This window comes from Oryx dammah, unplaced genomic scaffold (assembly GCF_014754425.2).
Source record: "Oryx dammah isolate SB20612 unplaced genomic scaffold, SCBI_Odam_1.1 HiC_scaffold_7, whole genome shotgun sequence".
NCBI classification, from domain to species: Eukaryota; Metazoa; Chordata; class Mammalia; order Artiodactyla; family Bovidae; genus Oryx; species Oryx dammah.
The window spans coordinates 7691482-7707697 of record NW_024070191.1 but is presented as its reverse complement, the minus strand read 5'-3'; the positions used below and the strand labels follow the sequence as shown (position 1 = coordinate 7707697).

The 16216-nt window shown below is 43.1% G+C and overlaps 1 protein-coding gene across 1 annotated transcript; it reads left to right on the top strand.

Moving 5' to 3' along the window:
* Positions 1 to 379: 379 nt before the first annotated feature.
* Positions 380 to 12746, top strand: AGA (aspartylglucosaminidase). Its single transcript, XM_040243241.1, has 9 exons — positions 380 to 577; positions 4003 to 4156; positions 5207 to 5319; positions 6231 to 6343; positions 7789 to 7903; positions 8534 to 8609; positions 9428 to 9535; positions 10246 to 10379; positions 11719 to 12746. Exons 1-9 carry the CDS (start codon positions 451 to 453, stop codon positions 11817 to 11819), a joined length of 1041 nt encoding a protein of 346 aa, XP_040099175.1. The 5' UTR covers positions 380 to 450; the 3' UTR covers positions 11820 to 12746.
* The last annotated feature ends 3470 nt before the right edge of the window (positions 12747 to 16216 follow it).

Genomic DNA, 16216 nt, shown 5'->3' with positions numbered 1-16216 from the left:
AATCAAAAATAAACCTGGTTTATAGGCGAGCACGGCTCACCTAACTAACACTCAATAACCATCCCCGTATCTGCGTCAAGGAACCGCACGGAGCACGCTGTAAATTTCACAAACTGACCAACTTCGACTAACGAAATCAAATTTAAAAGTCCTCAGGATCTTGTAAGCCAAAGCCGAATAATTTCATACTAATTTTTGGTTGAATAGTTTACAAAAAGAAAAATAAGACCTCAGAAAGACGCTAGCACCAACCGACAACACCGTGGCGACCTGAAAACTCCCAGGGGGCCGCGGAAACCACGTCTCGCGAGAATTGAGGATCTGGGCCCTAGGCCCAGAGGGGTGGGCGGGGCAAAACGATGGGCGGGGCGCCGGGACCACGAGTTCCGGGTTCACCGGCCGCAGGTCCTCAGCGGCCGTGACCTCTGGCGCCGGTCTGGGCTCGCAGCTATGGCACGGAAGCCGGGCCTCCTCCTGCCGTTGCTGCTGTTGCTGCTTGGCCCAGCCCCGGCGCGCAGCTTCGGCCAGCTGCCCTTGATTCTCAACACTTGGCCTTTCAGGAATGCAACCATGGCAGGTGCGGGGCCGAGCCGGGGGCTGCGCTGCGCGAGCTGGCGGGGCGGGCGGGCCGCCGCTGACCCGGGGCCGGGGGCCGGGGGCCGGGAGCCCGGAGCCCGGAGCCGGCCGACCTTCCGCAGCCGCTCCTCCGGCCTCTCCCGCACCCCCCGCGCCGCGGCGTCTCCCGCGCCGCACCCTCCTCCCCGCCACAGCTGCATTTTAGGTCCTCAGCGGCGGGGTGACTCCTGTTCGGACGCCGGTCAATATTTTCCACCCTGACCTACGGCACTTATGGCCTCTGCTCAGACTTCCAGGGGCCCCTGCACCTTCTTTTGCCTTTTATTGTTTTTTCTGGGCTTGTGTCTCTTGTCTGCCTCAGCACCTCTGCTTTCTAACCCCTGAAGTATCTGCAGTAACTCTCTACTTAAGCTTGGCAAACGACCAAGTTCCCAAATAAAGCATCATCTATTCACCTTTACTTTCTGTGCTACATGCTGACATGCCGTATTTGTCATCAGAAATACGGGGTTCTAGTCTTGGCTATACATTATCATCATCCTCAGTTCAGTTCAGTCGCTCAGTCGTGTCCGACTCTGCGACCCCATGAACCGCAGCACGCCAGGCCTCCCTGTCCATTACCAACTCCTGAGTCTAACCAAGCGGAGAAGGCAATGGCACCCGACTCCAGTATTCTTGCCTGGAAAATCCCATGGACGTAGGGGCCTGGTAGGCTACAGTCCATGGGGTCGCGAAGAGTTGGACACGACTGAGCGACTTCACTTTCACTTTTCACTTTCATGCATTGGAGAAGGAAATGGCAACCCACTCCAGTGTTCTTGCCTGGAGAATCCCAGGGACGGGGGAGCCTGGTGGGCTGCCGTCTATGGGGTCACACAGAGTCGGACACGACTGAAGAGTCTAACCAAACCCATGTGCATAGAGTAGGTGATGCCATCCAACCATCTCATCCTCTGTTGTCCTCTTCTCCTCCCTTCAATGTTTCCCAGCATCAGGGTCTTTTCAAATGAGTCATTTCTTGCATCAGGTGGCCAAAGTATTGGAGTTTCAGCTTCAGTCCTTCCAGTGAACACCCAGGACTGATCTCCTTTAGGATGGACTGGTTGGATCTCCTTGCAGTCCCAGGGACTCTCAACAGTCTTCTCCAAAACCACAGTTCAAAAGCATCAGTTCTTCGGTGCTCAGCTTTCTTTATAGTCCAACTGTCACATCCATACATGACCACTGGAAAAACCATAGCCTTGACTAGACCAAACTTTGTTGGCAAAGTAATGTCTCTGCTTTTTAATATGCTGTCTAGGTTGGTCATAACTTTCCTTCCAAGGAATAAGCGTCTTTTAATTTCATGGCTGCAATTACCATCTGCAGTGATTTTAGAGCCCATAAAAATAAAATCAGCTACTGTTTCCACTGTTTCCCCATCTATTTGTCATGAAGTCATGGGACTGGATGCCATGATCTTCGTTTTCTAAATGTTGAGCTTTAAGCCAACTTTTTCACTCTCCACTTTCAGTTTCATCAAGAGGCTCTTTAGTTCTTCACTTTCTGTCATAAAGGTGGTGTCACCTGCATATCTGAGGTTATTGATATTTCTCCCAGCAATCTTGATTCCAGCTTGTGCTTCTTCCAGTCCAGCGTTTCTCATGATGTACTCTGCATAGAAGTTAAATAAGCAGGGTGACAATATACAGCCTTGACGTACTCCTTTTCCTATCTGGAACCAGTCTGTTATTCCATGTCCAGTTCTAACTGTTGCTTCCTGACCTGCATACAGGTTTTTCAAGAGGTAGGTCAGGTGGTCTGGTATTCCCATCTCTTTCAGAATTTTCCACAGTTTATTGTGATCCACACAGTCAAAGGCTTTGGCATACTCAATAAAGCAGAAATAGATTTTTTTCTGGAACTCTTGCTTTTTCAGTGATCCAGCGGATGTTGGCAGCTGGATCTCTGGTTCCTCTGCCTTTTCTAAAACTAGCTTGAACATCTGGAAGTTCACGGTTCATGTATTGCTGAAGCCTGGCTTGGAAAATTTTGAGCATCACTTTACTAGCGTGTGAGATGAGTGCAACTGCCTCAGAACTTCTCAAAAAATACACATGCTTGGGCCCCACTCTCGAGGTTTTCATTCTACTGCTTGAACGAGACTTTTTTTTTTTTTTTCAAGTTGCTTAAGTGATGTTGATTTGCAGCCATCTGGGACTGAGAATGACTAAGATTATCACCTCCTCTAGGAAGCTTTCCCTCATTTAGCACCCTCAGACCCAGTCTGAGTCAGGTACCTGTCTTATGTGCTCTTGTAACATCCTGTACGTATCATGGTTCTGTCATTTTCTTACTGTGTTCCATTCATTTCAACTCGTACTGCCCCAGGAGTTTCTTCCACTCCTACTCCTCTCCTCCACTTGAGGCTACTAATAGAATTTTCTGGTGCTGAACTGGCTTTAGCATTTGATGGCCTTAAGTTTGTATGTTACAGGCAGTGCATATGATTCAGAGAATGCGTAAACAGGCTACAAGAAATTGCCAGCTACAAGGAGACAGAAAAGAAAGTTCAGGGCCCCAGGCAGGAAACAGTTCTCTGTGTTGCCTGAATTCAAGGGGGAAACTTCTGTAAATGTACTTTGAAGCCTGTTCTTTCAGTAGTAATACTTAAATTATTTACAAATAGTAGCACCAACCCGTCAAGGAATTCTATTTTTATTAGTAAAGAAACTGACTGCTGAAGACCTTTTTTCTTCCTCCCCTTTTCCATGTGTGGGCCTCTGGAGAACATAGTTTAGTATTAAAAGCATGGCCACTGGAACCAGAATAAGTATTTAATGTGGTGTTTCTCTCCAGTTTTAAAACTTACAACTGAAGCTACTAAAAGGCAAATTGAAAATTCATGATATAGCATCATAAGATTTTTTTCTACATCATCAGATTATTTAAAATATACCTACTGAAGTAGCCTCTATCACAGCAAGTGTCCATAACAGTACCATAACAGCAGATAATTCCAATGTGGGCTCAGGTGGATTAATTCATTAATTCAGGTATTGTATAATTAATATCCCCATTTTAAATAGCAGGAAACAGATGCGGAGAGGTTAAGTTGTTAGCTCAGGGTCACACGGCCCAGAATTACAGAAGTATTCTTTTTCCACACACGTAGTAGAAATGGGTACTAATAAGTGGAAAAACCCTCACTTGGCATCAATAGCCGAAGCCTTTGGATTCTTCATGGTAAGTACCTGTCTAACATAATTCTGCCTATATCATTCTGACTTCTTTGTAGCACTTGATAAACGAAAATTTCAACTTAACTGGAGTAAATGTGCAAACAATTTTTAAAATAGGCGTTTTCGTGCCATTTTTGGTCTGTTGCCTTTGGCACGGAAAAGGAAATCAGTATCTACACAACCACTATTGGGATTTGATTCCCAGCATGGAAGACGTTGGCGGCCGGAGGTTCGGCCCTGGACGCGGTTGAGAGCGGCTGCGCGACGTGCGAGCAGCAGCAGTGCGACGGCAGCGTGGGCTTCGGGGGCAGCCCGGACGAGTCGGCGGAGACCACGCTGGACGCCATGATCATGGACGGGTAGGGACGCCCTGCACACAGAGCCGTGCTTCTCACCGTGGCTCTGCTGCAGGTGGAGTTACATTTGCAGTTGGTTAGTCTTATACCCCGGAGAGGGCACTGGCAACCCACTCCAGTACTCTTTTGCCTGGAAACTCCCAGGACGGAGGAGCCTGATGGGCTGCCGTCTATGGGGTCGCACAGAGTTGGACACAACTGAAGCGACTTAGCAGCAGCAGCAGCAGCAGCAGCCTTATACCCAGAGCAAGATGCACAAGTACAGTCGGTGGTTTTCCTTTAATTTTTTTATTGGAGTGTAGTTGATGTGCAGTGTAGTGTTGGTTTCAGGTGTTGGAATCCGTTACACACTTTGCTTTGTATTCCTTTCCCACTTAGGCCATTGCTGACTACCCAGTAGAGTTCCCTGCGCTGTACAGTAGGTCCTTGCTGTTTATTTTATATAGAGTAGTGTATATGTGTCAGTCTCAATCTCCCAGTTTATCCCTCCCCCCACAATGTATAAGTTAGGATATATTTTGGTATAACCTATACTCAATATCTTGTAATAACCTATAATGGAAAAGAATCCAAATCACTTTGCTGTACACCTGAAACTAACACAACATTGTAAATTAACTACACCTCAATTTAAGATTTTTTTGAAAGGAAAAATCGTTATCATAACAGAAATATCACATGGAGGTAGGTAGGTCTCCTTAGAATAGAGAGAACCTTAAAGTACAAAAATGTGTTCCTGGGAAACCATTGTTTACCTGCCAGCCATGAACCCTGTGGTTTCCCTGACCTGAAGCCTTAAAGGCCCTTTCAAAAGCCAGAGTGGTGGGAAACTGAGAAGGCCAGTGCTGTGGGAGCACATGGCTAATTGATTTTCTGGGTTTTTTTTTCCCTTAAATGTCTGAATGTGGGAATTTGTATGAACTTTGTGAATGTGTTGTCACTTCTATGGTAAGACAGTGGAGTTTAATCTTACAAAACACTATAGGCTGAAGTAAAAAACTTGTGAACATATAAAAATACCTGAGTTAATCTTACCGTGCTTGTTTCTGGCAGCACTACCATGAACGTGGGAGCAGTAGGCGATCTTAGACGAATTAAAAACGCCATTGGCGTGGCACGCAAAGTCCTGGAACACACGACACACACGCTGTTAGCAGGAGAGGCAGGTGTGTTTCAACTGTGCTCCATTATGCTGTCTTTTGGCTCTAGTCTTCACTCTGAAAAAAGGGCTCAGTATAAAATAGTGCATAAAAGCAGACCTAAGCAAAGTCCAGCTGTTTCACATAACATCTGTTTAACTTCGGATAAGTTCCTTAACTTCTAAACCATACGTTCTTTATCTTTAATGGAGGATATTTTAGAAATCAGTTTATTATCAGTAAATGAGTAATTACTGGAGGGGAACAAGGATTCAGCATCATTTCCCTTCTTGTGTTACGTTTATATGGGTATAAGACCTGAGAGACATATGATGACAGAAGGTGGGAACAGAAGGAGTTTTGCTACAACAGTGGTATTTCCTTGAACACCTTCCTGGGTATATACTCAAAATCATACTGCGATCTATAGTCAAAAATCACATTTGCTACATCGTTTAATGATGCAGTGAACAACTCCAGGAGGCATCCTTCAGTTTTGTTGACGTTCAGAATGGAAAGCTTCCCGACAAAGCCAGGAGCTGTTACTCTTTCGTGGAATCAGTGGTGCCTTTATTGGGTGTCTTAGCATTTCTTTACATGCCAGGCACTGCACCCCAGTTAGAGCCACAGAGTCACTGTTGTTGCAGGGTGTCCCTTTCCTTTTGTAAAGCAGAAGGAGCAGATCTGGAGGGAAAGGAGAACTGTCCTCACACACAACACCAGGGTGTCAGTAGATGAGCGTCAGGAAGGGCATAGGGAAGTGGAGACCTGGAAACCGCTGCCCACAGCACTCCTTGAGTCTGAATACTCCCTGGACTGTCTGTGTTTCCCACCTCATGCTCCACGAAGGAGACAGCTGACCCACAGCACTTCCTATACATACATTTTATTTAAAAGAAGACACTTAACTCATTTACATTTTTGTTCCCAATCTCCAGCCACTAAGTTTGCCGAAAGCATGGGCTTTATCAATGAGGATTTATCCACCAACGTTTCTCAGGCTCTTCATTCAGACTGGCTTGCTCGGAATTGCCAACCAAATTACTGGAAGGTATGTATGCATGATTTTTTAAAGTTATTTGAAAATATTGAGTGACAGTCCTTCCGCTTTTGGTCATCCACCTGTTGCCTGCAGCGTGAGTTAGCAACCCTGGTTGCTCATTGGAACCAGCGATTGAAGCCAGCTCTGGGCACAGGTGGTCTCAAAAGCTCCCTAGCTGCATCTGATCCACATCCCCGTTGGGGAGCTCCTGGCCCCTGGCAGTGGCTTCAGACTTAAAAGGTTTCTGCTGTAGGGTAAGGGGCTGCCTCACTACAACTGCTCTCTCTGTTTCTTTGTAGCAAAAGGTTCCATGTGTTAAAAACCCAAAGTTTGGAAACCATTAATCTAAAGTATTTCTTAACAGTTTATCTATTTGAAGTATACTTTATATTTTGCCCTTATTCACCTTGAAGATTTATACTATTAGGTGTCTGTTACTAGAAAGATAATTTGTCTGTAAATCAACGGAAAAGCAAAGAAAGTGTTAATCCTCAGTCGTGTCCGACTCCTAGTGACCCCATGGATTGTAGCCCACTGGGCTCCTCGTCTATGTGGTTCTCCAGGCATAATTACTGGAGTTGGTAGCCATTCCCTTCTGTAGGGGATGACTGAACCTGGGTCTCCTGCTTTGCAGGCGGATTCTTTACAGTCTGAGCCACCAGGACTTTAGCCTAAATCGGTTTTTCATTCCCAGCAGAGTCCTTCTCTGGAGTACCTTGATCTCTCATCCGCTTCTTCACCAAATTCTAATTACCTTTGAGTAACCAGGGAGTCTCTTGAAAGAGACCACTGCTTGACACCAGGTCATGGGAGGCACCCTGTGCACAAATGGATAAGACATGAGTTGTAGGCTTCTTGCTTTAATACTAATCCAGGTCCACAAGCTGAATTTATGAATTTGGATTATTTTCTTGAGCCTCTCAGATTCATAAAAGAACCTGAGAGTACAACTTGGAATATGCTCACATGAACCTAGCTTTAAAAATTGGAAGATTTTAAAATAGATTTTGCTTTAAATCTCAGAATAACTCTTCCTTGGCTAGGGAACAGATTCTAAAATTGAAAAAATCAGGTTGTATATCTGATTTCTTTAAGGAATCAAAAAAAAAAGAAAATCCAATCTTAAAAATCATATCTAATCTAAAAAAGAAAATCTTTATATTTACCATTGTGCTGAGACATTTTGGCATATACAGAGAAAAAGTGGGGATCTCTTTCAGATATTATAGCTCTTTAGTCCATATTGGGTAATTCTGAGATTTGACTAAGTATTTAGCAAAATTATATCCATCTGTTCACATAAGACTTAGCGAACCTTTGGCTTTTAATTCTTACCTTTCAAGTTACCAGATGTCCTTTTGGTTTCTTGCTAATGTTTAGTAATTGTTCATAACCACTTGCTGATTTCTAAAATAACCCTTTCTAAAAAAATAAAACTTAAATATTATTTACAGAATGTTATACCAGATTCTTCAAAATACTGTGGACCCTACAAACCACCGACTATCTTAAAACGAGATGGCATCGCCTATGAAGATACAGCACACAGTTACAGTCATGATACTATTGGTAATTTGTCTTCTCTACAGTATTTATGGTTATAGTCAGCCATTTTTAATTGCTTCCTTATAGTTTTAAATTTCTTTATTCTTATTCATGAACCAGAAGGTGATTTTGATTAACTGCCAATTAAGGAAAAAAATGTACATATACACATATGTATACACACACATTCTTTTCATATCATCTGTATTCATTTTGGTCAATTACCCTGTACAGAAATCTGATGGTCATTCACGTGATGATTTTTAAATCTTTGTTTGATATTTAGTTCTTTAATAATTTTATGTTTGCCACATTCAAATGATCAATCCAGTCATTTCCAGTAATGTTGGAAGTTTCCATTAGTCTCTAGCAGTGATTCTCTTTGGCATAACCATTGAAGAGGCACTGAAAAGTGAGCAGTCTGAAGTAAGGAAATGGGATGCCTACAAAATGATGCCATGAAACCAGGTCATTAAAACACACAGATTATATACCACTGGTGTAATTTTCAGAATCCCCAAGATTCCTATTGTCTTCTACCTGAAATTAATAGAAGAGGATGTTTATATTGCCAATTGCTCAATTATTTGGTTTTATTTGAGGTACACTGTAGAGTTGATACCTACAATGATATATTCTTTTTTAAATTTCTAGGCATGGTTGTCATCCATAAGATGGGAAATATTGCTGCTGGTACATCTACAAATGGTATAAAATTCAAAATACCTGGGTTAGTGTTTCTAAAAGAACAGATCTTGAAAATATGTATTGAGTGTCAGCCAATATGTCCTAGGTGCCTTGGGGGATGAAGAGCGTTAAGAGCACAGCCCTGCCCTCATAGCTGAGTTCACTGTGAAAGAAGATACTTGAGTAGCTGCTAAGTACAAAGGAGAAGGGGTCTCATCCAGGGCTGCAGAGTTCAGGGGTGATCAGATTAGGCCAGGATAGTCAGGGAGGCCAGAGAGGGAGGCCAGGCACTGACCCTGAGTCTGAGCCAGGGAACAGGAACATCCGGGCCATGGCCCGAGCCGACCCGCAGCAGTACACGCCTGGGTTCAGGGCTCAGGATGGCCAGAGCAGAACTGGGCATCTGTCAAGGGCAGGGAAGGAAGACCAGAGCTGGACTTGAGGCAGTCTTTAAGGATTCCTGGACTTTTATTTCAAAGTAGCAGAAAAGCGTAGACGGTTTATTATTAACACAAGGAAAAGCTTGCTGAAATGCTGGCATGTGAGCTGGAAAGCAGGAACAGATTGTAGATGAGGACAAGCGGTTGGAACCTGTTGAGACGATCCTGCATGAGACGATGCAGGATGGTGGTGTCGGGACAGGCGCCGTGAACCTGTGCGGGCCCCCTGCGTGTGACGGGCTGCTGGCTGATCGCCCTGTAAGGAGTGCAGGGTTGTGAAAACCCAAGTGGAAAAACTAAGGAAAATCTTGCTTGTCTGTACTCTGATGAAGAATTTACTTGAAATGATAATCAGTGACTAAGCAGAAACATCTAAGAGAGTTTTCTGCACCCTGAATGACCATGCTGTGCCCTTCCAAAGCCGAATAGGAGACTCACCGATACCTGGGTCTGGGGCCTATGCTGACGACGTGGTGGGGGCCGCAGCAGCCACGGGCGATGGGGACATCCTGATGCGCTTCGTACCAAGGTGTGTCCCCTCCATCTGTGACTCCAGAGACTCAGGTGGCAACGCCCTGTGTCAGGATAGAACGTGATCATCTGTGCCACGCGACCTGAACCTGTGTGTGGCAGAACCTTTTAGAAACCTTGCCTACCAGCTCTTCACAGTATCACTTTAACAGTCATAATCCTTCAAGTGAAGCAGTCCCAGTCCTCTGAAATGGAGTAATACCGCTCACTGCACTACACAGATGAGAATGCTTAGGGTCTATTTAAATCAAGTGTAAGGCCACTGAGAAAACGTGAAAACTGGCAACAAAAGTAGAAAGTGGAGTCACTACATACCATTATCGACCAAAAGATAACCCTTACAGTTAGCTGTTTTGTTCATGCCTAGTGTTTCTCCCCATTGACAGTAGCCTTGTTTCTTATTTAAAGAAACTATACTCTATACTTTCTGACTTTAGGCTGATATTACTAAATAACAGTTATTCAGCCAAAGCCAAAACATTACTTCTTATCTGAAATGAGTGGGTGAGTGAGCTGAAAAGACAGAAATGGTACCAAGATTACTTCCTTTTCTGTTGATATTGCCACAGAAGTTAGGGCCCTCTGTTCACCTATCTGCACTGTATTAAATGTGACAATTTTGTTGGTTTTACACATGGAACCTCAAGTAACGAAACTTTGGAGTTTGTTTATTCTGTGATACTAAAGTTTTGCCTCTGTTTAAATCAGCTATCAAGCTGTAGAATATATGAGAAGAGGAGAAAATCCAACCACAGCGTGTGAAAAAGTGATCTCAAGAATCCAGAAGTATTTTCCCAAATTCTTTGGGGCTGTGATATGTGCCAACGTGACTGGAAGTTATGGTGGGTTTGATTTGAAATTCATATTTGTGTGGACCTGCAAATGTTGCTGAGGACAGAGACTTTTAAATGCCGTGAGGAATTTTATTCCTCTGCAGCAGAAACCGGGGCTATACTGAGTAGATGTTCACTGCTGATGTGTCAAGACCCCCAATGGGTTAAAAATGCACCTGAAACCCTCCTTGGTTGACTGGCAGTGGGTAGGATCCAGTCCTTGGTTTTCAGCCTGTAGCCTTGACATCTGTCCAAAGGAAAGTTTAGCTTCAGCTCAAGTGCATGCTGAGATGGGCTAATCAAGTCAAATGCCTTTATTTGTTAGAAGTAGTTAGGGATAAGTGATCTTCCCTGCTTCTTTTCCATTCATTATTTAAAGGCCTCAGTCATCTAGATCTCAGGGTTCCCAGGTACAAAATGTATTACCAATTAGTAAGCTAAAGGTGTTAGCAGAATTATTTTTGCACTGTATTTGAGGCATATCGTTTGCTTCATTTACTTTTCATGTGAACCTATCATAGTTTCAAAGCACTTCAAGATCAACCACAGCCGCTCTTCATTAGTGAGATTTCAGATGGGGAAGATACACGGCCTACTGATCAATACAACTTATTAGGTTAGACTGCTTATTATTGTGCTTTGATCTCTTACTTCCCACAGTTCGGTATTTGAAAACTTGGTGGAGGAATTCCTTACGCTTTTTTAAGTACTAAAAATGCAAAAGTCAATATAAGTTATGGGGGAAAAGGCTTTATGTCTAAAATAAGTCTGTTTCATCGATTCCCTCTTAGGAAATAAACCTTAGAAAGCTCAAAGTTGCATTTAACAGGATGTAAAAATGATAATTATATAATTGTAGATGAATTTAAAATTGATCAGCTCCTTATGCTGAAAGTAGTGGCAATAAAAGGATGCCCTCCAGGTGTCTGAGCTGGGGAAGAACTGTCTCTTTCTGACGGAGACCATCTTGACAAATTAGCCTCCCCACCCATGGGCATAGAAGAGTAGAAACGAATAGGGAGCCTAGGGAGGGGAGTTTTATGGGTGGATACAGGGAATGGCCCAGTGACTAGGAAATGTACCTGAAAATTTTCTGCTACAAAAAGGGTATGAAAACTTTAAAATAATGGTAGCAATGACCACATATGTATAGGAGCAAAACATCAGCCTTTATTATGAGGTCTCATGGGCTGTCAGCTGATGGGTACTAAGGTAGACACACTCACACTGGTATGGCCTGCCTGGACAGCAGGTACACAGTGGCCACTGTCCGAAGCGGTGTCTGTACTGGTTGTAAATATGTGCATTCTACATTTAACCAAACGGCTTTCTCTCTTCTTGGCCCCAGGTGCTGCTTGCAATAAACTTCCAACATTTACTCAGTTTCAGTTCATGGTTTATAATCCTCTAAAAAGTGAGCCAACTGAGGAAAAAGTAGACTGCATCTAATCCATCTTTACTGTCAGCATCTATATTTAAAGAAGAAACAGAAGCTGAAAAGGCTACTCACTGTCATCGAATAATGTGCCTCGTGTATTCTAAACTCTGTAAAATAAGCACAAAAATAAATTTTATGCTGAAACAGCATTTTCACTTTCTATATGTGAAAAATATTTTTTCTTTTTACTTAAGCTTTATGTATCCCCTGAAAATGAATATGTGTGTGTATTTTGTATATGTTTTAAGTGATCTCTGGATTTCTGTTCAGTGTTTCAAGAAATTTCTACTTGGGGGATTTATTTCCATAGTAATATAGTAAAGGCACAAAACAAATCTGTATTTGGATACTTAAATAAGTAGAGTAGCCAAGATATTTAGACCCAAAGGAAGAATAATGATGAGTCCCACCATGATACGCTCTAACTGAATTTCAGTACCTTTACAGTAAGTAGTATGTCTCTTAATGACTTATTATCAGTTATACATAGGATGGTCTTCTAGCCTGAAGAAGAAAGAATGCTGTTAATATTACAGGTGCATTGTGTTTTGCACATATTAGAAAATGTGAGCATCTTCTGGTGAGCAGCCGTGTTGATTTTCTTGGACTTTTTCATCTAATGGAGCTCTCAACCTGTGAAGGTTTGTTAGCCACAAAAATCTCTAAATTTTTAGCTACAAGTATTTAGTACTAATAATTTTTTCTGCAAGTTGATTTAGGGAACTTGATCTATACTGTGGTTTTATGAATCTCCTATACAGAGGCTAGCAATGAGTCAGTGGCTCTTGTCCGCCTTGCTTTCCTGAGTACTCACTCACTCAGCCGTCTGTGGACAGCCGTCCTGAACTGTACATGTGTGTGCTCATTATCATCTCTGCCTTCATGACCTTGTACATCAGGAGTCATTAATAAAGCTGCATGTACAATATTGTCCCCACCTTCAGTGTATCTGCTCTGTTTATTTCCTACACTCATCTTAATATTTCATGGTCTTTGTAAGTTAGGGCTGGAAAGCTGTAGTTTTGAGAATGCTCTCGGGTCACCTGTGCTCAGACCTCACCACGTATCATGACTGGGGTGCCTCCTCCCAGACGCCTTCTCTGGCCCACCCAGTCGGTCTTCACAAAGAGGAACTTGAAAGCTGGACTCAGCAGCTGCTGATGGAGGTCTGAAAACCAGTAAGGAAATAACCCTGCAGCCTCACACTCAGAGCAGGGAAAATCTTACTTTTGTGGGTTCCCATGAGGTGTGATGACTTGCTGAAATCTCCTACTGGACTGTGGAACGGGGAGAAAGAAGCCAGATTGAAACTCAGAGTTTATATCAAGGTGAAATGTCTGTTTCTTGTTTGCCGTCTGTTAACATGTTAGGCAACCATGTACCACCAGAAAAATAAATTGAAACTCTTCACAGCCTGTCACTCCCTAGCAAATTAGTTGATCCTGATTTGCTCTTGTAGAACTCTGACCTGAAGTTGTTAGACATGTACATGCACACTGCTGTGGCTGCTGTTGCTAAGTCTCTTCAGTCGTGTCTGACTGTGCGACCCCACAGGTGGCAGCCCACCAGGTCCCCCGTCCCTGGGATTCTCCAGGCAAGAACACAAGTGGGTTGCCATTTCTTTCTCCAATGCATGAAAGTAAAAAGTGAAAGTGAAGCCTCTCAGTCATGTCTGACTCTTGCAACACCATGGACTGCAGCCTGCCAGGCTCCTCCGTCCATGGGATTTTCCAGGCAAGAGTACTGGAGTGGGGTGCCACTGCCTTCTCCAACATGTACACTATATGCACATAAAAAGGGATCTATTTCTAACACCAGCACTCAAATGATTCCTTTTGGTTTCAAAAGACAATAAGCATAAGACATTTTAAATTGAGATATCATACATAAGCTGTCAGTTCAGTCGCTCAATCGTGTCCGACTCTTTGCGACCCCATGAATCGCAGCATGCCAGGCCTCCCTGTCCATCACCATCTCCTGGAGTTCACTCAGACTCATGTCCATCGAGTCAGTGATGCCATCCAGCCATCTCATCCTGTCATCCCCTTCTCCTCCTGCCCCCAATCCCTCCCATCATCACAGTCTTTTCCAATGAGTCAACTCTTCGCATGAGGTGGCCAAAGTACTGGAGCTTCAGCTTTAGCATAATTCCTTCCAAAGAAATCCCAGGGCTGATCTCCTTCAGAATGGACTGGTTGGATCTCCTTGCAGTCCAAGGGACTCTCAAGAGCCTTCTCCAACACCACAGTTCAAAAGCATCAATTCTTTGGTGCTCAGCTTTCTTCACAGTCCAACTCTCACATCCATACATGACTACTGGAAAAACCATAGCCTTGACATAGACTGTAACATACTTTTAGAGCTCATAATTTTTAATTGTTGAAGTTCTTTTTCAGTTCAGTTGCTCAGCCATGTCCGACTCTTTGCGACCCCATGAACCACAGCATGCCAGGCCTCCTTGTCCATCACCAACTCCTGGAGTTCACCCAAACCCATGTCCATTGAGTCAGTGATGCCATCCAAGCATCTCATCCTCTGTTGCCTCCTTCTCCTCCTGCCCTCAATCTTTCCCAGCATCAGGGTCTTTTCGAATGAGTCAGCTCTTCATATCAGATAGCCAAAGTATTAGAGTTTCAGCTTCAGCATCATTCCTTCCAATGTATATTCAGGACTGATTTCCTTTAGGATGGACTGGTTGGATCTCCTTGCAGTCCAAGGGACTCTCAAGGGTCCTCTCCAACACCACAGTTCAAAAGCAGAAGTTCTTTTTATTAAAGTGTCATTATATCTGATACTTGGTGACTGAATTTGGAGCTAAGGACATAATTGAACTCAGTATCTTAATAGTTTAATTAACTTCATTTGAATAAAAACTGATGACATATCTTAATTGGATGCTAATTATGAAAACAGATTAAGACCTATTTATGTCATTTTATTGGTCTTTTTAACCCACTCCACTGTTCTTGCCTGGAGAATCCCAGGGACGGGGGGAGCCTGGTGGGCTGCTGTCTATGGGGTCGCACAGAGTTGGACATGACTAAAGTGACTTAGCAGCAGCAGCAGCATTGGTCTTTTTGAAAAAGATTCCTAGACCTTTAAAAGTGCTTCTAAAAAGACATTTAAATTTTTTGCTTGTTTTCTTGAGTATTATGCTATATATGTGTATATATTTGACCCTTAGGAACTTAAAAGGATGACACAGCCCATGAAAATTGCATGTCTACGAATTGCCTGTGCCCCATAGGTGCTATAAGATAAATCTTTTCTTACACAATCCAGGGTCAGCCAGTAAAGAAATGCCATATTTCAGTTTTTGAAAAAGCATAGCCACTTGAAGGATAAAATCACTGCCACATTCAACTTGGATATAATGGGGAAAGTTAAAACTGCCATTATCAACCTATTTGCATCTGAGTTAAAGGGACAGGAAGTCATACAATTCTAATGCCTGGATAGTGCACTAAAGCATTGGTCAGCTGATTTAAACTTGTGACCTTTCTATGCTGTGCATTAGATGTGGTTGTTCATGTATTCTCTTTAATTAAAATTTGGTTTCTAGAATGTGGATGACATATGATATTATGAGAAAATCAGATATTACAGTAGATGTGGAAAAACAAAGTTCCTTTCAATTGCTAGCGATCTGTTTCCATTTCTTTCTAACTTGTGCAAAAACCTTAAACACCTTAAATGTCAAAAGGCTTCTTTGCATTCCTAAATAAAACCAGTGTCACTTGTCTTGCTCTCTTGTTCCATTTATTGTAATAAAGACTGATTAAAAATTAAACCAGAGTTGAGAATAAATGTCAGACAGCAATGTCTGACAATGTCAGACAATGATTCTAATGATGCTAAAGCAGTGTTGTATTGGAGACCCTTTTACCAGGAAGCCAAACCAGTGCTATCAGCCGTATCTAGGAGCTAATTAAAAATGCAGGTTCTCAGACCCCACCCCAGGCCTACTGATTCAGAATCCACATTCTCTCAAGACCTTCACTGACTCATATCAATTTAGAATTTAGCAGCGCTGAGCCAGAGGATGCCAAGTTTCCTCCCGGAGGAGTTAGCCTTGTGAATCAGAAAGAACACGACGCTGGGTTTCGATAGCCCTAAATGCGACTGAACAACAACAAAACTGGAATTGTTTTTCTGCCACCACATTATCTATTGGAGAAATTCCTTGACGAGTCTTTTTCCACATCTGTCAAATTACATCTGTCAATACATGTGCTGCTCATAAATTATGACGCACCTACCACCGTGTCTGGCATACAACAGAAACGGAACATCTTTTAATTCCTGGCCCTTGCCCACTCTCTCGAGCAGCACCAATATCCTGTGATTCTATGGATCTCAATTCCTGTCACAGACCTCATTTCCTACTGCCACTCCCCCCAATTGAAGA